This window comes from Vigna umbellata, chromosome 10 (assembly GCF_029865625.1).
Source record: "Vigna umbellata cultivar VRB3 chromosome 10, Vumbellata_1.0, whole genome shotgun sequence".
NCBI lineage: Eukaryota > Viridiplantae > Streptophyta > Magnoliopsida > Fabales > Fabaceae > Vigna > Vigna umbellata.
The window spans coordinates 20,111,134-20,135,542 of NC_142174.1; the positions used below are offsets into that span (position 1 = coordinate 20,111,134).

At 34.6% G+C, this 24,409-nt stretch overlaps 3 protein-coding genes across 6 annotated transcripts; 1 reads left to right on the plus strand and 2 right to left on the minus strand.

Moving 5' to 3' along the window:
- Nucleotides 1–3,444: 3,444 nt before the first annotated feature.
- On the minus strand, nucleotides 3,445–10,451 carry LOC124826201 (protein BREVIS RADIX-like). 4 transcript variants are annotated; one of them, XM_047298971.2, is made up of 7 exons: nucleotides 9,871–10,451; nucleotides 9,448–9,630; nucleotides 8,531–8,681; nucleotides 5,476–5,873; nucleotides 4,777–4,906; nucleotides 4,305–4,627; nucleotides 3,445–4,037 (listed from the first exon to the last, which is right to left on the minus strand). In XM_047298971.2, exons 3-7 carry the CDS (start codon nucleotides 8,636–8,638, stop codon nucleotides 3,959–3,961), a joined length of 1,038 nt encoding a protein of 345 aa, XP_047154927.1. In that variant the 5' UTR covers nucleotides 8,639–8,681; nucleotides 9,448–9,630; nucleotides 9,871–10,451; the 3' UTR covers nucleotides 3,445–3,958. The 4 variants fall into 4 exon arrangements, with proteins under 4 accessions (XP_047154927.1, XP_047154926.1, XP_047154930.1 ...); XM_047298970.2 differs by having other exon boundaries at nucleotides 9,382–9,630; XM_047298974.2 differs by lacking the exon at nucleotides 9,448–9,630.
- A 7,325-nt stretch (nucleotides 10,452–17,776) lies between these two features.
- Nucleotides 17,777–19,075, minus strand: PAM68 (PAM68-like protein (DUF3464)). Its single transcript, XM_047298964.2, has 2 exons — nucleotides 18,836–19,075; nucleotides 17,777–18,448 (listed from the first exon to the last, which is right to left on the minus strand). The coding sequence occupies exons 1-2, from the start codon at nucleotides 18,881–18,883 to the stop codon at nucleotides 17,867–17,869; spliced, it is 630 nt and encodes a 209-aa protein (XP_047154920.2). The 5' UTR covers nucleotides 18,884–19,075; the 3' UTR covers nucleotides 17,777–17,866.
- Nucleotides 19,076–21,712: 2,637 nt separating this feature from the next.
- On the plus strand, nucleotides 21,713–23,364 carry LOC148192132 (uncharacterized). Its single transcript, XM_088100014.1, has 4 exons — nucleotides 21,713–22,531; nucleotides 22,611–22,834; nucleotides 22,915–23,172; nucleotides 23,280–23,364. The coding sequence occupies exons 1-4, from the start codon at nucleotides 21,713–21,715 to the stop codon at nucleotides 23,362–23,364; spliced, it is 1,386 nt and encodes a 461-aa protein (XP_087956140.1).
- Nucleotides 23,365–24,409: the final 1,045 nt, after the last annotated feature.

Here is a 24,409-nt window from a genome sequence, read left to right on the forward strand (position 1 = left end):
AAGCCAGTTAAACACAAATTCAATTGATAATTATCAACAAAGCATTGAATTAATAATGCACATGGCTTTACATGAAAACAGTGAAATTCAGCACATGAATGTCTTAAATAGATGAATTTCACTTGATCAAAATGTGTAAACAGACAAGAACACACCATAGGATGAATGAAACAATGATGAACATATCATTTGCCCAACCAGAAATGAATATAACAGTAACTAAATAATGGAAAATCAAGTAAAAACAAGATGCAACATCACAGTTTAAACAACACTTAGCTCAATTACTTGGTTCTAGAACGAAGGCTTTGGGTACCACTTGATGGAGTTACTTCCTAGCTTGGAGCATCAATTCCAAAAGCAGAATATCATAGAGTTCTCTTCTCCTTTTGAAAACTTAACTTACAAAGTAAAACAATATAGTTTTGGTACCCATAATCTCATTTGGGTCCTTTGAGGTTAGAGACATATTACTTTATAACAGGAATCCAAGCATATTTCCCATTTGGAACATCAAAATGTTTAATTCTACATTTGTTTGAAGTTTGTCCCTTTTCATGCAATAAAAACAACAAACATCATGCACCTTATTTTTCACAAAAGTCCCTTTCTCAACCCAAACTCTACGAGTTCTCTTAACTTTAGACTTTTTATGATGATGCATGTTTATATTTCTAACATTGCTCTTTCTAAAAACATTTGAACATGTGAGATAGGCTTGATTCCTTTAGAAAGTAAATTTTCCAGTATGTCAATGTCAAACATGTGACTTTTCCTTGGCCTAAGGTGAATGATAACGGACTAACCTTGTGTGGTAGCTTGGGGTGGGCCAGTTGTTTCATCACAACAAGTGCACGAACTGACATAGCTACATATTCATATTAATTCGGATGGTCAAGTCAAGAGCTGGTTAAATGTAAAGTTAGTTGGGTTTGATATGTTTTTGTTAACTTACTTGAAAGTCTAATTGTATGCATATATCTGTTAGAATCGCTGCAGCGGAATTGTTAGCGTGGAATAACAAACCAAGAGGGTTTTTAATACGAACGTGTTCCTTTTAATTTCTACTCAATTAAACTTACCAAGCAAATAATAAAGACAAATAAAGAGAGTAAGGTTGAGAGAAATTTGCACAGATGATTTTATCCTGGTTCGGATCTTACCAATCCTACGTCCAGTCGCTTATCTCAAACAAGATAAACCTTTTTCACTAACACAAAACAATTACAAATTACAATCACAAAGAAACACAATTTGTAAAAGTTTAGAAACCACCTCTCTTGATACCACAAGAGATGAACCTACACCTCCTTTGAGTCTTCACAAAGGATGAACACCTCCTCCGAATACTTCATGAAGGATGATTCTCTTCCGAACACCTCCTTAGACACACCAAGGATGAACCGGCTATTTCCTTTGTCGCCGTAGCAGCACTTCACCAGCTCCACAGACAAGAGTTTCACAAGCCGAATAAGAGCACACAAGTCTCAATGATTTATGAGTACTAGAGCACAAGGGAAGAGTTTGTTTTTGAGATAAAGAGTGAGCCATTTTATAGACTCAGCCTAATACCCTTCCATTCTTCGAAAACGGGTCATCTAACGCATTTAATCGATTAACATAAATATTAATCGATTAATAATGAGTACAACGACTAGTTTTTCAAATCTGAAACCCCCAACGGCTAGTTTTTCAAATCTGAAACCCCCAACGGCTAGTGGTAATCGATTATTCTCAGGAATAATCGATTAACTAATCGATTATTAATAGCCTTAATCGATTATTACAGGGTAATTGGGTTTTCAGTGCCAGCCTCGTTTTAATCGATTAAAACTGGGTTTAATCGATTAAAACAGCTTGTGGATGATTCTCAACAGTAAATAAATCAAATATAAATTACAAGAATCAACCCTAATACATATTTGAGCACTATTACATCAATTTTGATTATTATAAAAGCTTTATAAAATACAGAGATCTTCAATTTGTCTTTATGGATCTTGACTTATGCAAATCTGTTCATCATCAAAACTTCATCTTTGATTTTTGCTAACAATATCATTATTTGTTTTCTTCTAGCTTACCCTTCTATATGTGTTTGTGTTGTATGTTTTCTTTGTGTTCTATATTTGCTATGATCATCCTGTGTGTGGGAGCAGAGGGAGATGAGGTGACCTTGGAGCAGGCTATTGAAGAAAGTGATGCTAGCACTTGTAAATAGTTTTGGATTATAACTTTTGTATATTAAAGTTTAAAATTTATGTTTATTTTGAAAGACGGTAAAAGTCACTTTATGATCTAGTTTTTTACTGTTCATAGTATCATGTCTGTGATAACTCTTTGATGTAGTAATATGTTATATTTTTGGTATGTTACAATAATAAAACTCAAACTTGTATACATCTCACAAAATTTATAGCCTATATGAAGAATCAGTTTGAAAATTATGTTAAAACTATAAAGTTTGATTTTAAAAGAATTATACATTAAATAAATTGCACCTGATGAAATAGTTGAGAGAAAATATTATATATCACATGGGCTCTAATGTTTACATCTAGTATTTCTGCTCATTTTGTGTTATGCTGTAAAATATGCAGTGCATTTGGTAAGTTGCATTCCTACACCTTTCACATTCTTTAACATCTCAAATGAGCTTTAAAAGATGAATTTACTTCAAATCTACAAGTCTTGGACATTACATTGTTATTCTTAATAGAATCATTGACATTCATAAATGAAAAATTATAGTTCAAAACAATAACCATTTTGAATGTCTTTTGCTATATTATTTCTGTTTTCTAGAATTCTTTCATTACTATTCTCCAAAACGATTACACATCATTATAGGTTTTGGAGGTTTTTTTGGTAACTATGAAACGTGGACACCCTTCAACGGAGAAAAACTAGAGTGTCCAATTTTAAAACCTCGTCATTAACCTCGTCATTCGTCAATGTTTTTGTTATATTGTTTCATACTAAAACTTTTAATTATAAAAACTAAGAGCTGAGATTTCATCCCACTGTCACAAAATTGGGAAAGATCCTATTCCACTCTTTAATTCCTTATTTGAGAGAAAACGGCTATCCCATGAAATTTATTAGTCCTAGAGTTTACGTTTTTAACATAATCATTATTAGTAATTTGTGGTTTTAAATTTTGCTTTTATCCATAATCTAATAATGTGAATGTTGTTTCTAATATTATTATTATATTGCTTTGTCAGATTTATGATAAACCCCTAACTACTTTCTCCAAATCATAAACTATTTGATTCCTTAATAGACACATGTGTTACCAATCAATTTTGTTAGAGACTTATGCTCAATTCCATTGGATATGAACCACAATCCTCAAAGAAAGTTATACAAAGAAAAAATCAGTGATTTAGAAGTTGTGTCAAAAGAAAAATTGGGTCCAATTTGCAAATTATACTCTCATGATAAAATAAGCTGAAACCCGTCGTTGAAATTTCAATATACATAAGAAAACCCAGATCCAATCTGCAGGATTAGTATAGACCATATTGCAAGTGTTGCTTACAAATCAGATCCAATTTCCAAATGTCTTTCTTTTTGTACAAATGCTCACTTTTCATGATCTAGAATAGTTACCAGGTTGCTGGAATCAAGATAGACCTATCTACCCATAAGATGGGAAAATAACATATTAACAAGCACCTTAAATCTTGAAATAAAACATGATGACTCGCCTCACCTCTGATTCAAATGTGAAAACAACTCTTTTGTTCTGTAAACTTCGTTCTACATAGGTTGTCCAGGTAGCCTATAGTTTCCAATACCATGACAATGCGTGACTTGCATTGTTTGAGAGTATCAACAACTTAATTCTTCATAGAACTCCACTTATAAACTGGAGTCAACTACACTACAATCTCTAGGAAACAAAAATGAGGATTCTACCCGCTTGGGACATTCTCTTCAAGGCCACCACACGTCAAAGGTATTGAGCTTGTATTCTTTCTCTGTTGTCTTCCCACCATTTCTTTGCATGCCCCTCTCCAAATCTCTCCCGGCTGCAGATAGAGTTGATAAACTTCAAAATCAAAAACCATATGTGTGTGTGTATGTTTGTGTATTTATGTATATATAAAATTTTGATTTTTTTATGAAATTTGGCAACATGTCAACATGCAGGCTACGGGACCATGTCATCATTTCACTTCACCAACTAAGTACATGTTCCTCGGATTATGTTTTTGGGGAAGAACATGTCATGTTTTATTGAGGAGGAACCACTAGAAACTAGGAAACTGCTGACATGCATGATGATATAATATTACCTGAATCTGACACGACGAAGCTCCTTGGTTCCATCAGCTAGTTGCCTGATCGTGATGTACACTCCAGGTTCATCTTGCTCAATCCATTCTGCCTCCAGGTCACTAGCATTGCTCATTGAAGGCTCGTCTCTAGAAGAAGTGGTTGTCCTAGATGCTTCCACAGATGATCCTGTTGGGAAGTTTGGACCACCACCTTGATCCATAGCTTCAGATTGGTTATTCAATGAGGGTTTATAGTGATTCCTTGGTGTCCATTCCTTCAACGACATCGACCCCGGGCTTTCTTGTCCAGATGTCAGTCTTGAGTAAGAAGAATCTCTTTGCTGTTCAAAGGCAACAATGTATAATCACAAATCTTTAACTCAATATAGGCAAGTGTTGTTGTTGCAGTCTTTTTCATAAAAAATAACAAGGTCGATGAAATGAACTGCTGTAAACAAAACATCATACTGGTGTAGAAGTTGTAGATTACCTCATCCTCAGATCTGGAAGGAGTGTTAAGAGCTTGTCGATTGAATCTCTGGACATTGTAAAGCTCCATGATTCTGTCATAATTCTCACCCCACCATTTTTGAGCTTGCCACTTGTCAAAAATCTCTCGGCTTCAAATTTAAATGGTGAGTGCTTTCAGTCTTCACTCATAGTAGATAATTAACTTTTGCAACAACTAAAAATTTTCATGTACTTTGTATGATATTAACTATTAAGGCCTCGAACATACATTTTCTATCACAAATTAGAACATGCAACTAAATCTATTGGTTCCCATTTTCAATTCAATTCTATCTCTACAAATGGAATCTATGTCAAGGGAAGTGGCAACAGTGCAGAGTTAGTCCAACAATTAATAAACAGTTTAGTTTGAACGGGTTCATTATTTAATGGTCTGAATAAAGAATCAAAGGTCTAACTTTATTAAAACAAGTAATAATATTCTCTGTATAATAATAAGTCCTCATAATAGGTACATATTCTTCACAACTTTCAATTCAAATCTATCTCTACAAAAATGGAATCGTGTCAAGGGCAGTGGCAACAATGCAGGGTTAGGCCAACAATTAATAACTAATTTAGTTTGAGTGGGTTTATTATTTAATGCTCTGAATAAAGAATCATATATCTAAAATTAGTAAAACAATTCAGTATTAAGGCTTGTGATTTCTTAATATACCTGAAGCGAATTCTTTTGAGATCATTTCCACCATTAGGAAGAGACACAAAGGTAATGTGAACACCTGGTTCCACCTGTGCCATCCACTCCTTGGTTTCATCCTCTTCCTCAACAACAACATCACATGCTGGTGCTGACTCAGGGCCTCTAGAGGTCCTATCACCATTCAAGCCACCCATAAATCTTTGGTCTGATCTACCACCAGGGATATAGGAGCTTGTGAAGTCCCAAGCAGGGGTTGAAGTTGAGCTTGCTCCTCCAATATAGGGGTATGGAACCCCTTCTGAAATGGTGTCAAAGTCAGGATATGGCCTCTGTCCTTTCTTGTAGGCACTGGACCCTGTGCAAGGTCTGCACTGCTTGTAAGAACCTGAAAACTTCAGTACCATATCCTTTAACTGCGAATGCAGAAAAGGAAAAAAAGAATCAGATTAACATCAATGCATTAAAAATTACGATTCAATTACGTACCAAAGATATCTATTTTCTGAGAAACATACAAAATTGATGACAAGTGACATTTGATAAACAGATAAGTACTTCTTGGACGAAAAACTAAGAAAGATAATCACATGCCTATCTAGCTGCAGATGAGCACTCCCAAATGGCGAGAGAAGTTACTTTCAATTGAGCAATTATTTTAAGATTGATTATAAAATGTTTTACCATAACACGCTACCAAAAGATAAATTTAGACGTGAAACGTGCCATCAGAATACTGTTACATAAAAGCGCATTAAAATTATTTCAAGACGAATATAACTGTATCGTATATTTTTCAAAAGTTGCATTATACATACATGTACTTGGTCAACACTACACCTTCATGTAAACCTACTTTTACAGATCATGCCACTTTATCAGAATATCTCAAACTTTTAGAAAAATTGAGATTCTTGAATAGTGACACATTCTGCATCTATGGATTTGACCAATGACACTTAAATTGGGAAGCATCTGATGAGGATGCGTTTAAAAAATATTTTTAGTGCTTAAGAATGTGTTAATGCTTTCAAAACACCTGAGTGCTGTACTTTCCCCTACAGCTAACAATGTAGATCCCTCCTTTACGTATTCCCTTTTAAAAATCCAATATAATTGTATCATCCGGTGATACAGTTGATGAATAAATAATTATATACAGAAAAACATTTCTCAACTTGCCAGAAGAAGAAAATACAATTCAAGTTTCCCACTCTCAAAACCCTTTTAGTTTAGTGATATTGGACCACCCCTTCCCCACATCCACCGAGATTTCAACAGAGCATGGCAGCAGAAGTGTTTGTCAAAGGGCTTACAGGGGAAGAGTAGGGAAACTTAGTTGGGATGTTCAGAAACAAGAACTAAAAAATATGTTTGGATGAAACTAGATGAAGTCTAAGGTTTCAGATTTGTGTCATTTTCGAAGCATCGTGCAATAGCTTTACAGCTGGTATGGTGGAGAATGTACTTGGGTATAGGATACAAGTGGATGACAACAACAGCAGTGAACATGAAAGTCCATTATAGGAACCTTATTTATATCCTACTATCACCTATGTACCCCCAATGGAAAGCATTTCCTGTTTGCACAAATCTCCAACAATATCTATCCAAATATTACTTGTCAACATTTTCACACAAATCAGAAACATATGGTTCAAAATGGGCTTCAGAACATGCCTCAAATACAAGTCTCTAATAAGATATTTCAACCAAAGTTCCCCATCTTTTTAAAAAAGGTTAGTGTGATATTAAGCATGAAGATGAGGGTAACTAGTATGCAAATATACAGGAGAAAAAGAATTGATATGTGCACTCATAGCAAATAGTAACAGTAACCTACTTTCACTCACATGTAACCGTTCTCTTCCTAGTGAGTGTTCATTAACCAATAATTGCCATTACAACACCTTAACAACATCATAATGACTCATCAATCCACAATGACCGTTATACGGCTACTAAGCCTAACTATTGAATAGACTTGAAGGAGGAAATGAAAAACCACTGACCCAAAGACATTGGTTTTCTACTTCTGGAGGACCTACTACCAATATTCTATTGAGAACCTTAAGAAATGCAAACATATTTTTCTGACAAAAACACTCCGAAAATGATATATTTTCTCCCATAATAAGTATCTATACATGCTGCATATGGACATAATAGAAAACTTTTGGGACGACAAGAATTCAAGGATGGGCCACATTCCAAGATACGAATATAGCATTCCCTTCTGTGCTAGGCATCTTTTGTGAACATTATTACCTAAACCGCGGAATGTGGAACATGTTGCCACATTGCCACTGCTGCTCTTCACGTCCCAAATCAAAGAAGATTTTTATTTTCACAGCACATTAGCTTTTACTTGTTTAAAAAATGCAACTTAAGGTAGTTGTAAGTCAATGATAAGTGAATAATAACAAAGTACTAACTCTAGGCTATACCAGCACCAGTCAAAATGATAATTAAAACCCGGCACGTTATATGGTAAAATTCTACTGCGCGCTCTAGCTATACATTGGAAACATAATGCTGTCACTATTATAAAGTCTGATTGAAACAAACCAACTTGCTCCTCTAATGTGGTATTATAAGTAGCCAAAAAGGGTACTGGTAACCTACTTGGCAAGTTGGTTCCGTAATTTCTAACTCTAGAGAGAATAATAAGCACTGGAACCGACTTGACTGGTTGAAAATGCTATATATGGTCACGTCACGGCACCACCACATGCATGAAAATAAAACCAATTAATGGAGCAAACCGTGGAAGGAAGTGGACCATCCGTCAACAGCAAAAGTGCCCAAAACGCACCACACTTGCGTCATCCTAAACCAAAACAATCCTCACCTATGATGCATATATAATATAAATATCTCAAGAATGTGTGAATGTGTATGTAGGCCGTATAGAGGTATACGTGGAGGTAAAAGATTCAAAAGGGGTGGTCCCCACCGTAGTATGAGGACCCCAATATTGGTTTGATTTTGTTGGTTTTCACTAAGATGGGAAAAGAAGCTAAGCTGCAAAAGAAAAGTTTGTAGGTGTGAAGAGTGAGATGGGACTAAGAACCTGCGCACTCAGACTTTTGACAACTTCTTTTGTACTCGACGTGCCACTCTCACAACCTTCTTCCCCTTCCTCCGCCGTTTGCTTCGTACACGCTATGCATGTAAACATTTCCACCACTTCTCACTGATCCTCACTTTTTTTTGTGTTTCTCCTGCACACCAACAGCAAAGAAACAAAGCATTTATGAGCAAAAAGTGCCGAAAGTTTAAAACCATATCAGTTAATACGCACGCCGTTGGTTTTGAACGGAGAAAGAAACACATAAAAGAGCAATGAATAAAAAATGAAAAACGAAAACGGTTCGGGATAAAGTCGAGAGATGAGAATATATAGGTGGAGGGAATCACTTTCATTGAATAAAACAGTGACAGGGAATGACCATTTTTGGTAAGTAAAAGCAATGGTTAGAGATAAAGAAGGCACCGAAATAAAGAAGAACCAGAAGAAGCAACCGAGTTAGAATGCAACTAATGAAATAATAAGAATAACAATAAAAGAATTGAAAAGAAAACTGGTCAAGTAACAATATATCCTTCACGAGGAACAAAATGGTCCTTAGCTAAAAATACAAAAGGGTAAAGCAAAGCAATCTTGAGAGCACAAGGCTCGGGATCAGAGCAAGAGCAAAAGCTATAGGCACCCCAAAACCGAAAAGAAGGAATAATTGAAAGCAGAAAGAAACAAAACGGAGGCAACTGCGAATAAATGCAAAGAAAGACTGAAGGGTCATTGATCATCCTCGTTAGAAGAATGATCAAGAATAATTCCACAATGCCACATACTTACTTACTGCTGCAAGCAGCGATAGAAGGTAATAAGTAATAATAATGTGGGTTGGTGCTTTATCGTACAGAAATCGAAAATAAAAGAAGCAAAGCGTGTCGAAGCCGAAGTTTTCTGACACGTCCCTCACGCACCCGTCTACTCTTGTGATTCTCTTCCTCTTCTCTCTTTATCTTTTGTGTAAATCGCAATCAATCCCCGTTCTCCGAGATAACACTCCAAAACCAAAAAGCTAAGCACCACCGAGTCCGAGACCGAGTCCGAGTCCGACTCACTCACCAGCTTCTAGAGAGAGAAACAACTACCCTTCAGAGGTACTGCAATTATTATTACTCGTTACAAAGAAAACAATAATACAAACAAAAAAAAAAGGTTATTGTCACACACTAAACAAGAAACAACATGGGTTGAACGTGAAAAATTGTTTGTCGGAGGATGAAAGGTGTGTGTGATGCAGGCAAAGAGACATGAGAAGAAGATGAATAAGCAGAAGAAGAGAATTGTTGTATTGTAAAAGTGATGTCATTGGTATAAATAGCTATTCGAAAACGACTTACCAAGGGAACCTCAACTGCTTCTTCTTGTGCTTTGTCTCTCTGTACACACTCTCTCACACACACTAAGGAATCTTCTATGATCTTGTTCTAAGCTTCAGGTTTCGGTCCTCTTTATACTCGCTCCTTCTCTTCCCTCGGCCTCATCGATGGACAGTTCGTCTGCACCACAAGCACACGCTTTTGTTTCGCTTTCGGAGGCGCACCCCACCCCCACCACCACGAAAACCGTGCTTGCTACGTTGTCGTTTTCCGCATGGCCATGAAAATGATGAAATCGGTCCACATGCCAAATTGCTTGGGATCCCAAACCTAATTGTCGAGTTCCATGTCAATGCAACAAAACAACAAAGATTGCGCTACGCACAGCTCACACATGCTCTGTCAGTTACAATGAAGCACTACAATGTCATACAAAAACACTGACACACGATAATTTGGAGATAAGAACGAGAACTCCACGGAGAGAAATTGCAATGCCGAGCTGGGAAGTTCAACAGAGGAACAGAGGGTGTGGGTGTGAAGGAGTTACGGGGCCAACTGAGACGAGAATTTCGGGGGTGGCGATATTTTGAAGAGAGGAAGACAGTGTTTGAGGTTGTCGTATTTATATTTGAGGCTGTGGAGGTGACGGCATCAGGTTTGGGCGTTAAGTTTTTTGAAGCAAAATGTTTTGAAAGAGAGAATGAACACTGGGACCTACATGTCTGGTCCAGGTTGATCCAATGGTCGAACGTGTAACCTTTTTTGTTAGATGACGCTACGTGGCGTCTTGTAGTTGGCTTTGATCATTTGATGTGTTTTTTATAGGTATGGATGGCTGGGATTCGCTCAGGAGATTGGGGTTTGACAGGTTTCAAAATTTTGGAACTTTCCCATCCAGCTTGTACGTTTAAATGTAGATTTTATTATCATTTATTTTTCATATCTAAATTAGCTTTTTTAAATTATTTGTTTTTTTACTAACGTCTAATTTATGATTTTTTTAAATTGAAATGAGAACATTTTTGTTCGTCATGCTACTCCATTAAATATTTTCATATAAAAAAAAAACAGAAATGGGAAATTTAAGTTAATAATTAAAAGTTATAGAGGTTAAATAAAATCATATACTATTAAAAAGGTAAAATTCGTCACGTATGTAGAATTGAATATTCGTATCAGTCTTATTTTGAAGTGGTGGAAACATTCTAAAACTAACTTAATTAAACATATACCTACAATAATTATTAATGTGAGAGTTCAATAAATGAAAACTTAACCAATATAGGTTGTTAATTTTCTGATAAAGTAAAGAATAACTTGCATTTTTCGAAAAGAGAATGAAGAGAGAAAGAATAACGTTTCCTTCAATGTCAAGTGTACGTTTGAGCTTTATAAGGGTTGCATGTGCAACAATTTTTTGCCATGATAAACAAACTAGTGGTGTACTTCAAACCCTAGCTACATCACTAGAGATTATTCTAAACTTGATTATTTTTTGTGATCATCGATCCTTTTCATGAAAAGTTCATCATTGTCTTCATCAATGCCTCAAGTTTCTTTCACAAAATACCACATGCATGAACTCTATTCGATATATGAATAGATAATCTATTATTCTAGATTTTCAGGTTCTATCGTAACAACATATTAATTTATCCATGGATCATATCTTTTAATAAGTTTGATAGGACAAATTAAATCAAAACTAATCATAATAGATTCTTATGCAAATCATCACTTTACAAGCAAGGTTACATATATAACACTAGGCAAATGTTATTTTTAAGTCATTTAATAATAAAGAATATGTTAAAAAATTATTTTAATTTTTCATTTTATGTCATGCAAATAATTAAAAATGAAATTTGTGAATTCGGAAAGTATTTCTTTTTATCGATAAAATAATTAAAAACATTTTTTCTTTTGTGTCTGAATACAAATAAGATCTTAATGAAACTATTTCCAATGAAGTTATGGCAACTAGCTAAACTTAGTTAATAATGTTAGAATCTATCCACGTAAGTTTTGACTAATGTTTACTTCCCACATTTATAATATTTACAAACAAGACTACTATTTTTGAAAGTAAATTAAAACCATCAACATCAAAAACACACACATGATTTTGAAACAGTAGTAAACAATTATTGTGAACTTATACATCCGTTAATGGTGAAAATTTTACAATAATCATACATAGAAATCAAATTACTAATTTTTTTTTCTTAAAACGGTTATCATCAAGCAATAACTAATATATAATAATTTTCTTAACTATGCATTTTTTAATTATTTTTTTTCTTGGAACCTAAAAAAGTGAGGGCTTTTACCATTAGAGTTAAACCCTTATTTGTTTTAGTATTAAAATAACTATTGTGCTTTAATAAGCATACATATTTAACATAAATCTAATTACATACACATAGGGACTAAAATTACTCAATAAATAAAAAATATGATGAATAAAATTGCACATAAAACTTGAAAAAGAGAGAAATAGAAAGAAAAGAAAACAGAAGGCATCTTAAAAGGGACAAAAGTTGAAGCACTGTTGGAAAATACCCTCTGCTCCAAACACGACATTTCCCTATTCTGTCTGCTCATTTACTGAACTAGAATCGTACCTAACACTGCTTTTTTTTTTCCACTGAATGTTTCTTCTCATTCTACAACTAAACTAATGGAGATGAACATGGCTAAAACTCAACTTAACTTGAATTAAGTATAAATTAATTTCTAAAGATTATATGATGCATATTATAAATATTAAAAGGGTTATTTGACATGTTATGATCACAGTAAACTGAAAAGTGTGTGTAGGATATACTCTTATATTAACAGAGATAATGATATTAACAGAGATAATGATTATATTAACAGAGATAATGATAAAGGTAATTCTCACTTTATAAAATAAAATAAAAAAGAAGGTTAAGATGAGATTGATGATGCAAGGAAGGGTAGGTTACAAAGTCGTTTGGTCCAATCAGTTTGCAAGAGTTTAAGGGCCACTGCAACAATTGCTTTCTCAACATATCTGTGTGAGAGAATCAAAATCAAAATTGGAATTGCAATAGAAGCAGGATTTTCAATAATGCTTCCACAACACACGAATAAAAAAACTGAAACAGAAGTTCTTCAATTGCTTGTGAAATGTTTGGTTAGAAAACAAAAATGATTTTTTTTTTCTTCTGTTATTTGATTGCTTATATATAAAAAATATGAATATGAAACTGCATAAATACTGAAGATAATAATAATATAAACAAAAGTATTTGTCTCTTCCATATTTTTAAAGGCTTTATTCTTCACTTTTCTTTTCAGTTCAGAAAGAAGCACTTTTAACGTGGGATTCATATAATTTTTTTACTTTTGTGTTCTTCCAAATTTTGTTCTTTTTATTTTCAACTAAACCGACAGATGGTTAGTCTCTTTGGTATGTCTATCTTACAGTCATATCAGGATCAGCCTTAGAGGAAGTTGGAGGGAATAATGACTGTCCTAGACTTATGATTAAAAAGGGTTCTAGTTTTCTTTTACACCATTTTAATATCATAAAAAAACTAATTTTTTAATGATATTTCACTGATCACACAAACCCCTTTTCAAAGATGATATTTTATGTTTATGTGTATCTAAAGGTAAAAAAAAATATATATTTTACACTATTTACACATTAAGAATCTTTATTTTACTTGGTCCATCATCATAATATATGAACTGTGCTGTTTTGCTTTTGCTATTTTGCCTCCTTTCCATGACTAATTTACCAAGGCATAGTCAGAGAGTGTGTAACCCAAACCACTTCTCCCCAGAAGAGTATAGAGTAATTTGTACGGCAACCAGAAGCACTTGGCACCGGCTATACCGGTGACCAGTGTCACTTTTTGGCCTTGTCCAGGAGAGTGTGCAACTGGTCATCATAGGTTGTGAGCATGGCTGCAAAGTTTGCACTATATGCAAGTGATAATGTGCTTTACCCTTAACTTAACCCATCACTTATTGTCTTTGTCCTTTGCTTTATTCCTAGGGCTAACTCTCTCTTTAAGCAAAGAATGGTTGGAATTGATGGACAACCAAACTACACCATAATATAAAACTACTACAAATTCTCTTTTTGTATTTCTCTGCATGTGTCAGCATGCCACAATATTTCTTTTGTTGCTTAGTGTCTTCTCTTTCTGAGCCTGAGAGAGGTTATTCCATGTGTCACCATCTGCGGGGCCATGCTTTTGCTAAAGAAGTTTTTACCGGATCTTGTTAGAGAAGAAAGCATAGCAAGCTTCAATTCAAATATATATGTATATATATACATTGCTCTGATTTTCAACAGAATTCAATTCAAATATATCCGACACTTTAATTACTCTCTTTGTTATTTTGTTAATCTCTCTTTATCTTGTATGTTTAAAGACAAAACACAATTCTTAACTTACAAAATACAATTGTTTTCTGTTACTTATTTGCAGGCAGCACAGATCAAATCTTGGTTTTATCTTTCTTTTGTTTTCTGTCACTTTGAGGAGGGTCTTTGTTTTTAATATGATATACCCTTTTGTAAAGTCAAGGACTAAATAACTCTCTAGTCGTTTAAGGAACTTAAATCTCTTCATTCATATATTGTATATATGTATAAAAAAAATATTGAGGATCAAATTCATGATAAACTAGCTGTATATATATATCAAAACTGTCACATCGTGCACTTGGCCTTACAAACTCCATGTGTGTGCATTGGACAAATACAAGTCTTGTGTGTGGATCCAAATATTGTAATGCTGAAAGCCTTAGAATCTATACGTTTCATCAAGCTTGTCAAAAGTCATGTTCAAAAATCCCATGAAAGGTTGAGAGGACATGAAAACATGGTGTAGATTATGCCACTTTTTAACGTTAGGAATGTTCTGTTTTTTTCTAGTGAGCAATAACAGGTAGTGGTAGATATATATTATTGTACTATAAAAAGTGATCATAAAGCTCTTCATTCGGCAGTCCCTCCCTCAAAGCAAAATCCACACATAATCTCAATCCCCAAGTGTTTCTTTCCCTATTTCCAATGTTTGGTTCTGATTACTTTGGTTTTTATATGATTCTTTTGATTTCTTGCTTCAGATTAAAAACATTGCTTACCATGTGTTAAAAGAAGAGACACGAGTGCGCTGTCTCGTGCAAATATACTGTATATTGAAGCTTTAAACCTATCCGTACGTCAATCTCATACATGTATATGCTCAAGTAGCTTGAGTATGCAACTTGTTTCTAACTCAATTTCATGCATGATGCAGATTCAAACCAAGGAATCTTGGGTTTTGCCAAAATGTGGATTCCTAGGTCTTATGTGTAGTCTTATCTATATGGCTTCTTACAAAGTACATCGAAAGCATGCAAGGGCCAAATTGTAAGGATTTGCTTATTCTTAAAGGAACCTTGTAATGATTAAGGAATAAAGAGTCTAATTAAGATGTGATAGGTTTAATATCATTGGAAGTATGTAGATTGATTTATAAAAGGAGAAGAATATATTAGCCTATTGCATGATTCGATTTTTGATGATTTGAGAGGGAAAGAAAGGAAAAAAGGTTTGATTAGATGGAGAGGACAACTACATTTGTTGATTTGTTTTGTGGGGGAGGGAAGGAAATTAAATTGAATAAGAGTAACCTGAATATTCAGCTTGTTTTTGATTCTGCATAATGAGGATAAGATTATCTGTAAAGGCTGAAAAAATAGAAAAGAAAAAAACAGGATCACAGGAAAAGATAAAAATATGAGCCTGAACTATTCTCTTCTGAACAAAGAGGAAAACATTCAATAAACCACTTTCTTTTTCATGTTGGTCCTCTTTACAGAGACAAGATTTAAAACTGTCCATGTACCCCCAAACCCTTTAAAGAAAAGAAACGGAGTTGCAGCAAATTCTTATGTTACAGCATTTTGATTGATTTACCAAAGGGAAGTGCTGAGTTATGCATATTTATTCTGCATTTGCACTGCCTTGCATCTTGTGTGGCCTACTTTACTGTGGAGGAAAAGGACACATTACTTCACCTGCCTGTGCAACATAAAGACATGATGAGTCAATGTAAGTTCAGGTGTAGAATTGCACGTGTTTTCCACTACACCATGCACTGATTGGTCATCAATCACTTGAATAAGTTCCAACTGATGATACAGTAAAGCAAACTTTTATTTTCCATTTCTTTGATTAAAATACTGAACATGCTTCACTACAGATACCCCAAAGTTTTCAGAAGCAATTGACTACAAGATATGGCTTTGACTATGCCCAAGTAATAGCTCAACTGATCAACTCAGTTATGCTTGTTGATGTATAAATCTCATATATAAATTGCGCATCATATCTTGTAACTGATAGAATAAGGCACGACTTTAGTTGTGGCAATGTAGACTGACAGATCTTGCAAGGAGTGATAGAACTTAGATTCTCCACTGGTTTTTTGTATTGTTTTTCTGCTGTGTCTTCAGATACATTGATGGACATTGATTTTGATATTTTAAAATATAATAAAAGAATTTTTATACACTAATATCAGTATATTTTTAATACTCAACAGAGAACAATACTAAAAAGACTCAGACAATCTTCAGTTGGAGTGACACTATGGAGCCCCTCTTGAAATTTGGACCCTTTGGGGGGAATTTTACCTGCATGGTCAAGATTGATTTACAATATCACTTTTACGTGTTTGAGACAGAGAAAAGAGAATGATTACTGTTATTGTTCTGTTCTAAGTCATTCAATTATCGTTAATAATTTGCAAGCACATTGTTAGGCTATGATCACCCCTGTATTCCATATCAGTTAAGGTTGGATCAATGCTTGATCCAACAATCAAAACTAGACTTAATATGATTGGTTTGAACTTTCTTTTTTTCCTCGGATTACATGTATCTTTCTATGTTTAAGCTGCATAGCATAAATTTAAGATGATAAAAAAAAATTATTTAAGATATTTAAAATATTTGTATATTCAAAATTCAAACTCAAATCATTGATTATGCAGAATCAATGCCAAGCCAACCAATCAGTGTATGTGCTTGGTCGTGATAGGCTTGAACTTTAATGTTTGTCTTTTGACCTTCAATTAATGTATGTGCATTGATCCCTTTAGATTTTTGCTTGTGCAGATTCAATTCGATCGCCTTAAAATTATATCTAATAATTAACAGAAACTTAACAAAAGTATGCATACCATTTTGCTTGAAGAAAACAATAGAATATTGAAGTTAACAATACATTTCTGTGAAGTGTTATGTAGAATTTTAAAGTAATAGTCATAATTTGAATCTTGGAGAAACTACCAACCAGTACTAACAGGGAATCAAATACACATGTACTAAAATTCAGAGATTAAAAATGCATTTAATTCAATATGGTAATACTCCAACTCTTACGAGGTGGAGACTTGCACGGTATGAAGATCAACTAACATGTTTCTCAAGAAATTATGAACAATAAAATTTATAAACTCAACTTAAGAGGAAAAAAACTACACTTTATATCAAGCCAATTCAATAAAAATTTTATAGGGACTGAAAATAAACTCAAAATTTCCGCATATGGATGACATTGAGTTTGAATTAGTTGTGAAAAAAATAACATTTCGAATAATTAATTATATAAAATAAATTTTATGTTTAATTAGATGTTTTAAGTTGATATTGTTATTTAAAATAATTAACTTCTTTTTAGATTTCCCAAAACACATTTTTCTCTACAATTACTTGCATATAAAGGGAGATTAATATTTGGTTTTATGTTGGTAAAAAGAAAAAGAAATACTCACAATCTAATAGCTTGTAATCATAACCTCCAAAATTTTGTTAATATAAAATACTTTTCCTTATTATATAAACCTGAGATTATATTATATAATTTTCACTACTATTACCAAGCAAGAGAGAAGAGGATTATAGAGATTTGTTATAATCTACACCAAACTACATTGAAGCACCAAACAAATAATAAAACATTCGATGGCAAAAGAATAGACTAATTCTTTCTAGATCCACCTCTAAGGGACTGCCAAAAAACAGGCCAATTCTTTTGAGCCTCATTCCAGCCCCAAAAGGAACCTTCCCTTAATGGGTCCCAACTGGAGGACACAATCCCGTAACTCACTCCTAACAAAGCAGACCCAAAGAAAAAGAAGGATACAATGAAGGGCACCCAAGTGGGCACATCAATCTTCAACCCAACCTTAAGATAGTAGAAAAATGGGAAAAACAAAAGCCCAATACCTAGTGGAATCCCAACTGAGACTGCCATCCTGTTCATCATCCTGTTGGTCACTATCTCAGGAATAACTCCCCTGTCTGGTTCTTCCTCTTCATCATCATCATCATCTTCATCTTCATCTTCTACATACTCCCTTTTTATCTTCTTGCTCTTCTTCTTTTTCTTTTGGGAAGAGGGTCCAAACCCCTTGGGCCCCTTAAAAGTTGCACATATAGGTGCAAGGTGTGGCAAATGAACCTGATGATGAAATTCTGATCTGTGAATAGGGAACTCAAACTTCACATTTTCACTGAAATAGCTATTCCTGTTGAGTCTCCATATATTAATCCTACCATGCTGCAGTACACAATTCAGCAATCAGAATCACAGAAACAGACTACACAACATTATACTTAATTCCAATGTCATGAACAGACAATTTGAACACTGCACAATGTTAATTAATTATTAAGTAATCAGAATCACATGAAGCAGAATTCCAATCCTAATGTCTTATCCAGTAGTATTCTAAGTCAGGATAAATATTTTGTTTCTCCCGTATTATAGTGAGGCAGAAAGGAAACCCAATTGCCAAAAACTAGGTTAAATTGGCAAAAAAACAAAAACAGGAAGCAATTTTTTTTTTTTCAAATAGACGAATGTTTTGTAGAGTTTATCAGATCATAATTGTCTTATAAAATAAATAAATAAAAGTGGAGAAGGGTTAAGAGAAAGAGAGAGAACCGTGTGAAGAAACTGTGAATTGAAGAATGTGGCAGCAGTTGCAACCATTATGCTGTGCCTGAGGGAAAAATGGCTCAAGATTGTAAGTAGTAGGGTGGGGAGTGAAACATGTTTTGAGTAGGAAAATAGGAACACGGAATAAAGAGTAAATTAGGATTTTATTTTAAGGGTGAAGACATCATGGGAGTGATAATTGAGGAGAGATTTTAAGGATAAGGTTTTGTTATGAATGAAATCTCACAATTCCAACATTTGCTTTCTTTGGGTTTTGGATATGCAGCAATCTGCATACTTTTGTCTTCAGACGTCGACGTATGGAACTGGGCCTTAATACATCTGGGCCAGTTCCAAAGTGCGGCCATATCTTCCTGCATCCTCAATTTTTTTATGCACCCCATGAAATTTAAAATTCCCTTTTTACCTTTATGAAATGATATTGAAACAGTAAAAAAAGAAAAAAATTTATTTAATTTCTGAATTTGGTAATTTGAAATGTATTACCACGAAATTGCATTCTAGAATGATAATTTTGAAATATATAGATTAGAAACTATTTTATAATCGACAATTCAAAATTTATAATTGGATTTAAAATTTCAGTCCTTGTTCTTATTCTCCAAACATAGGGGTTCTTCTCCACTCCATCAAACAGAAACCCACAGACCATTTTGAAACATTGCATTATAAGACGTTCGGATTGTACATTCTGAAACTCAAAATGAAAAAAAAAATGAAAATTTTAAATGAATGAAGGTGAAAAAAGAAATTATGGAAGTGCAAGAAGAAGAAGCTGCCCAATTGTTGTTCAATTATATGAAACAGAAAAAAGAAATATCTTAACAGATTAAAATCATCTAAAAATATCTTCAAGCATTTCAACTTATCTAAAAATATGAATTATCTCATTAAAATTTCTTATACATACAACTGATTAATATTAACAGATTAAACTACCATGGAATTACACAAAATTCAAAACGAAATGTCTTATAATCTTGCCAAGAATACCTCGAATTGTGGGATTCAGCATGTGAAATGTGTCATCGTGTATGCATGACTGCACAGGTTCACCAACATGCAATCATTGTACCTTGGCGTTTTCTACACCAAAATATTGAAAATAAAAAAAAAACTCGTGAAAAATGAGAGAATATAATATGCTTGCAAAGAATAAAAACAATTCGGGAAAATGTAATACAGTACATCTTATATGATAAATTAAATATTTTTTAATAACTAATATTCATTTATTTTTTTAAAGAACCTCCTACCATTTTCCATATTTTAAAAGATTGGTTTAATACGTATTTTGGTCTCTCTTTTCGTAGGGTCTGTTCAAATTGGTCCTACTTTTTTTTAAAAGTTCACTAAGATCCCACTTTTCGCAAAAACGGTGCACGTTAGTCCTTTTTGGTTACGGCGTTAAAAAGATTAACGGCACAGCTGCCCAGCTGGCACAAAACTGATGAGCTGTACATTTTTTTATTGAGGTGGCACTGTGATATGTGTTAAAATTAATTAATTTAAATTAATTTAATTTAAAAGATAGGGTTAAAAAAATTTGACAATTACATTTGGGGTAAAATCTGCATGCAATTTAGGGGCGATTTAGGGTTCAACAATCTCCTTTCCAAGAGTGCAGATTCTGATTTTTGGTGAAATCAACTTCGAGGTTAGTGATCGCATTACTGTTCTTATGTTGTTGTTATAGTAATTGATGGCATTACTGTTGTTACTATGTTGTTGTCTTGAATGGGTGGATTCTGTTTTTGCTTTTTCTTTAATGGGTGGATTCTGTTTTTGCTTTTTGTTTAATGGGTGGATTCTATATTTGTTGTGTTTAAAATATGATTATATTTGTGGCATAGTGGGGGGTTTATGGAAAAAGTACTGTCATTGGGTGTTGGAATTGGTCCCATGGTCTGTTAAATTAAGTTAATGAGTGGTCCCCCTTTTCCATTTGCAGTGTAGGGATGTCTAACGATAGTTTTGAGGTAGTGGTCCACCACGGTGGGACCTTGATACAGGAAGTGCCCTTTAAATATATAGGTGGGGAAAAATGTTATTGGGACATTGACCCCGATACATGGAGCTATTTTGGAGTAGTAGGTTCACTTAAGGATTTGGGTTATATTGAAGTACATGAGTTATATTACGATATTGACCATGTTTTATATAAGCTATATGACGATAAAGGTGCTTTGAACATGATGAATGTGGGAAAATTGTTGGGGAAAGTCAACTTGTATGTTGTACATAAAGTGAGCGAAGCAGTGGTTGTAGAAAATGAGGATGAAATTCTTTACCTTTGCCAAGGACAGTGGTGAGGGTAGTGGTGTTGAGGTTGGTGTACAAGGTGTTGTTGAAGTGCAACAGGAGGTTGAGGAAGGTCCTCTTAACTGTGGTGGTGACTTGGAGAGAGATGATGGAGTGCAGGTTGACACAGAGGAAGTAGGTAGAGTGAAGGAAGAAGTAGAAATGCATAGCGAGGAAGAAGTGGAAGTGCAGAGTGAGGAAGAAGTGGAAGTGCACAGTGAGGAAGAAGTAGAATTGCACAGGGAGGAGGAAGTGGAAATGCACAGTGAGGAAGAAGTGGAAGTGGACAATGAGGAAGAAGTGGAAGTGGATACTGAGAAGGATGAAGCACATGTTTCTGTTGAAGAGAACTTGGAGGAGGTAGGTAATTTGGATAATAGTGATTCAGAATACAGGATGGAAGACAGTGATAACGAAGCAGAAGGACATGGTAGGGGGTTGTCAGATGATGAATGGGAGTCAGATGTGATGTTAACTCCAGATAATAGTGCAAGTGAGGAGGATGAAACTGAGGACAGACCAAGTAGAGGTCCCTTTCCTACATTTGGTAAAAAGAAGTCAATGTCAGATTACAAATGGGAACTTGGTACTATATTTACCGATAAGGATGAGTTTAAGGAAGCCATTAGAAGTTATGCTATTCATGCTGGGAGGGCTCTTAAGTTTGTAAAAAATGATAACCGTAGGGTAAGGGTCAGATGCATGGGTGGGCAAAAAAAGTGTCCATGGGTAGCTTACTGTGGGTATTTGCCATCACGCAAGATTTGGCAGTTAAGGAAGATTGTGGATGTTCATTCTTGCAGCAGGCAACTGAACATAAAATTGATGAATAGTAAGTGGTTGAGTCATGAAATAGATAAGTCTATGCATGACAATCCTAGTATAAAGGTCCAAGACATACGTACCAAAGCATTAAGGAAATGGAACACCAATGTATCAATTTCTAAAGCAAGAAGGGCGAAGTTAATGGCATCAAGTCAACGTGAAGGGGATTTTAAAGAACAATTTCGAAGGATTTATGACTATGCACATGAGGTATTGAGAAGTAACCCTGGGTCAAGGGTTAAGGTTAAAGTCAACAGTGATAATGGTCAGTCCATATTCCAGAGATGTTATGTTTGTCTTAAAGCATGTAAGGATAGTTTTATTAGTTGTAGACCCATCATCTGTTTAGATGGGTGTTTTTTGAAAGGTCTTTATAAGGGAGAGTTGCTTACTGCTGTTGGGAGGGATCCAAATGAGCAAATGCTACCCCTTGCATATGCAGTAGTTGAAGTCGAAAATAAAGATAGTTGGTCCTGGTTTTTGCAATTATTGGTTGAAGACCTTGGGGGCAATGAAGTTTGTCAGGCATATACGTGGATGTCTGACCAGCAAAAGGTACATGCAGTACTTTAATTATTTTATTTTGCAAACTTTATTAATCATGTGTGTTTGATTAAATAATTGATGTTGGCAGGGGTTGGTGCCAGCTATCCAAGAGCTTTTGCCTAGGGCAGAACAAAGATTCTGCATCAGGCACCTTTATGCTAACTTTAGGAAAAGATTTTCTGGTCAGATATTGAAGAATTTGATGTGGAGGGCTGCCACACGCACATACCCCCAAGCTTGGGAGAGAGAGATGTTGAATATCAGAGCAGTGAATGAAGAAGCATATAAATACCTCATAGCCATTCCCCCAAGGTACATTCTTTCCATTACATGCACAAAGATTCTGCATTACTCATGTTTGGTAACTCATTTTCTTCATTCTCGTGCAATAGGTATTGGTCAAGAAGTAGGTTCAGAACTCAAGCAATGTGTGATACTCTGGATAACAACATCAGTGAAGGATTCAACAGTGTTCTTGTGCAGTCCAGGGGAAAACCCATAATAACCATGTTGGAGGATATTAGACTGTATTTGATGAAAAGATGGGCCACGAACAGAACGAAGGTGGCAGGTATGGATTTCAATGTCTGTCCAAAGATCAAAAAGAGACTTATGAAGGAATGTAACTTGTCAAGATATTGGATCCCAAGGTAATATTGTTCTTATGCCTTATTTATGTTCATATCCAGTTGTTCTTATGGCTTATTTATGTTCATATCCAACTGTTGATGTGCCTTATTTATGTTCATTTATTCAGCTGGTCTGCAAGAAGGATTTTTGAGGTTAGGCATGTTTCAATCATTGGGAACAAGTTCACAGTGAACCTGGACAATGAAGAATAATGCAGCTGCAGGAAGTGGATGATCAGTGGCATCCCATGTTATCATGCAGTTGCATCAATGAACTATTCAAATGTAGATCCAGAAAGTTTTATACCAATTTGTTTCAGGAAATCCACATATGAAGAAGCATATGCGTCCATCATCTATCCTGTGAATGGCCACCTCTTATGGGAAAAAACTAGTTCTCCTGATGTACTGCCACCACCTAAGAGGAACATGCCTGGGAGACCCAAGAAAAAAAGAAGAATGGAGCCATGGGAGCTAACGAAAGATGGGACCCAGATGAGTGTTGGTGGGCAGCGAAAGAGATGTAGTATCTGCCGTGAACTGGGGCACAACAAAAAAATGTGCCCTTTACGTCCAGCCATCATCGAACCAACAGAACCAACACAGGCACAAAGTTCACAATCCATTGCACCTTCACAGTCATCAAGTCCCCAATCTCCTCAACCACCACAACCAAGTCAAGATTCTATCCGAGATTTAAGTGAGCCAATACAAAGGCAAAAGTTAAACATTAGAAGAAAAGATCCATAGATTTAGATGAAAATTTGGATGTATTAATATGTATGACGTACTCTTCTTAACTACTTTAATTGTGTATGTTGAATTCTTATTAAGCACTTTCATTGTCTGTGTTCAATTCTTATCAAACACTTTCATTGTGTATGTTCAATTCTTATTAAGCACTTTAATTAAATATCTTATTATAGTTGTACTGATATTATGTTGTGATATTTGGAAGTAGTGATATTATGTAATTATATATGTTTTTTGCCAGGTATCCTTAATATGTATTATAGTAATATAGTAAGGGACCACTTTCAACAATTTTTAAAGGAAAAAAGGGACCATCGTGAACAATTTTAAAAGCAAAGGGGGACCACAATTAACATTTTTAAATCAAAGGGGGGACTAAAACGAACTTTATTACACGAACTCAGATTGTTCACTCATATTACAACAACTGATATTCCATGATGCTAAACACCTGAGCCATTACATGAACAAAACATAAATTGCACATTGCACACCTAAGATCAAG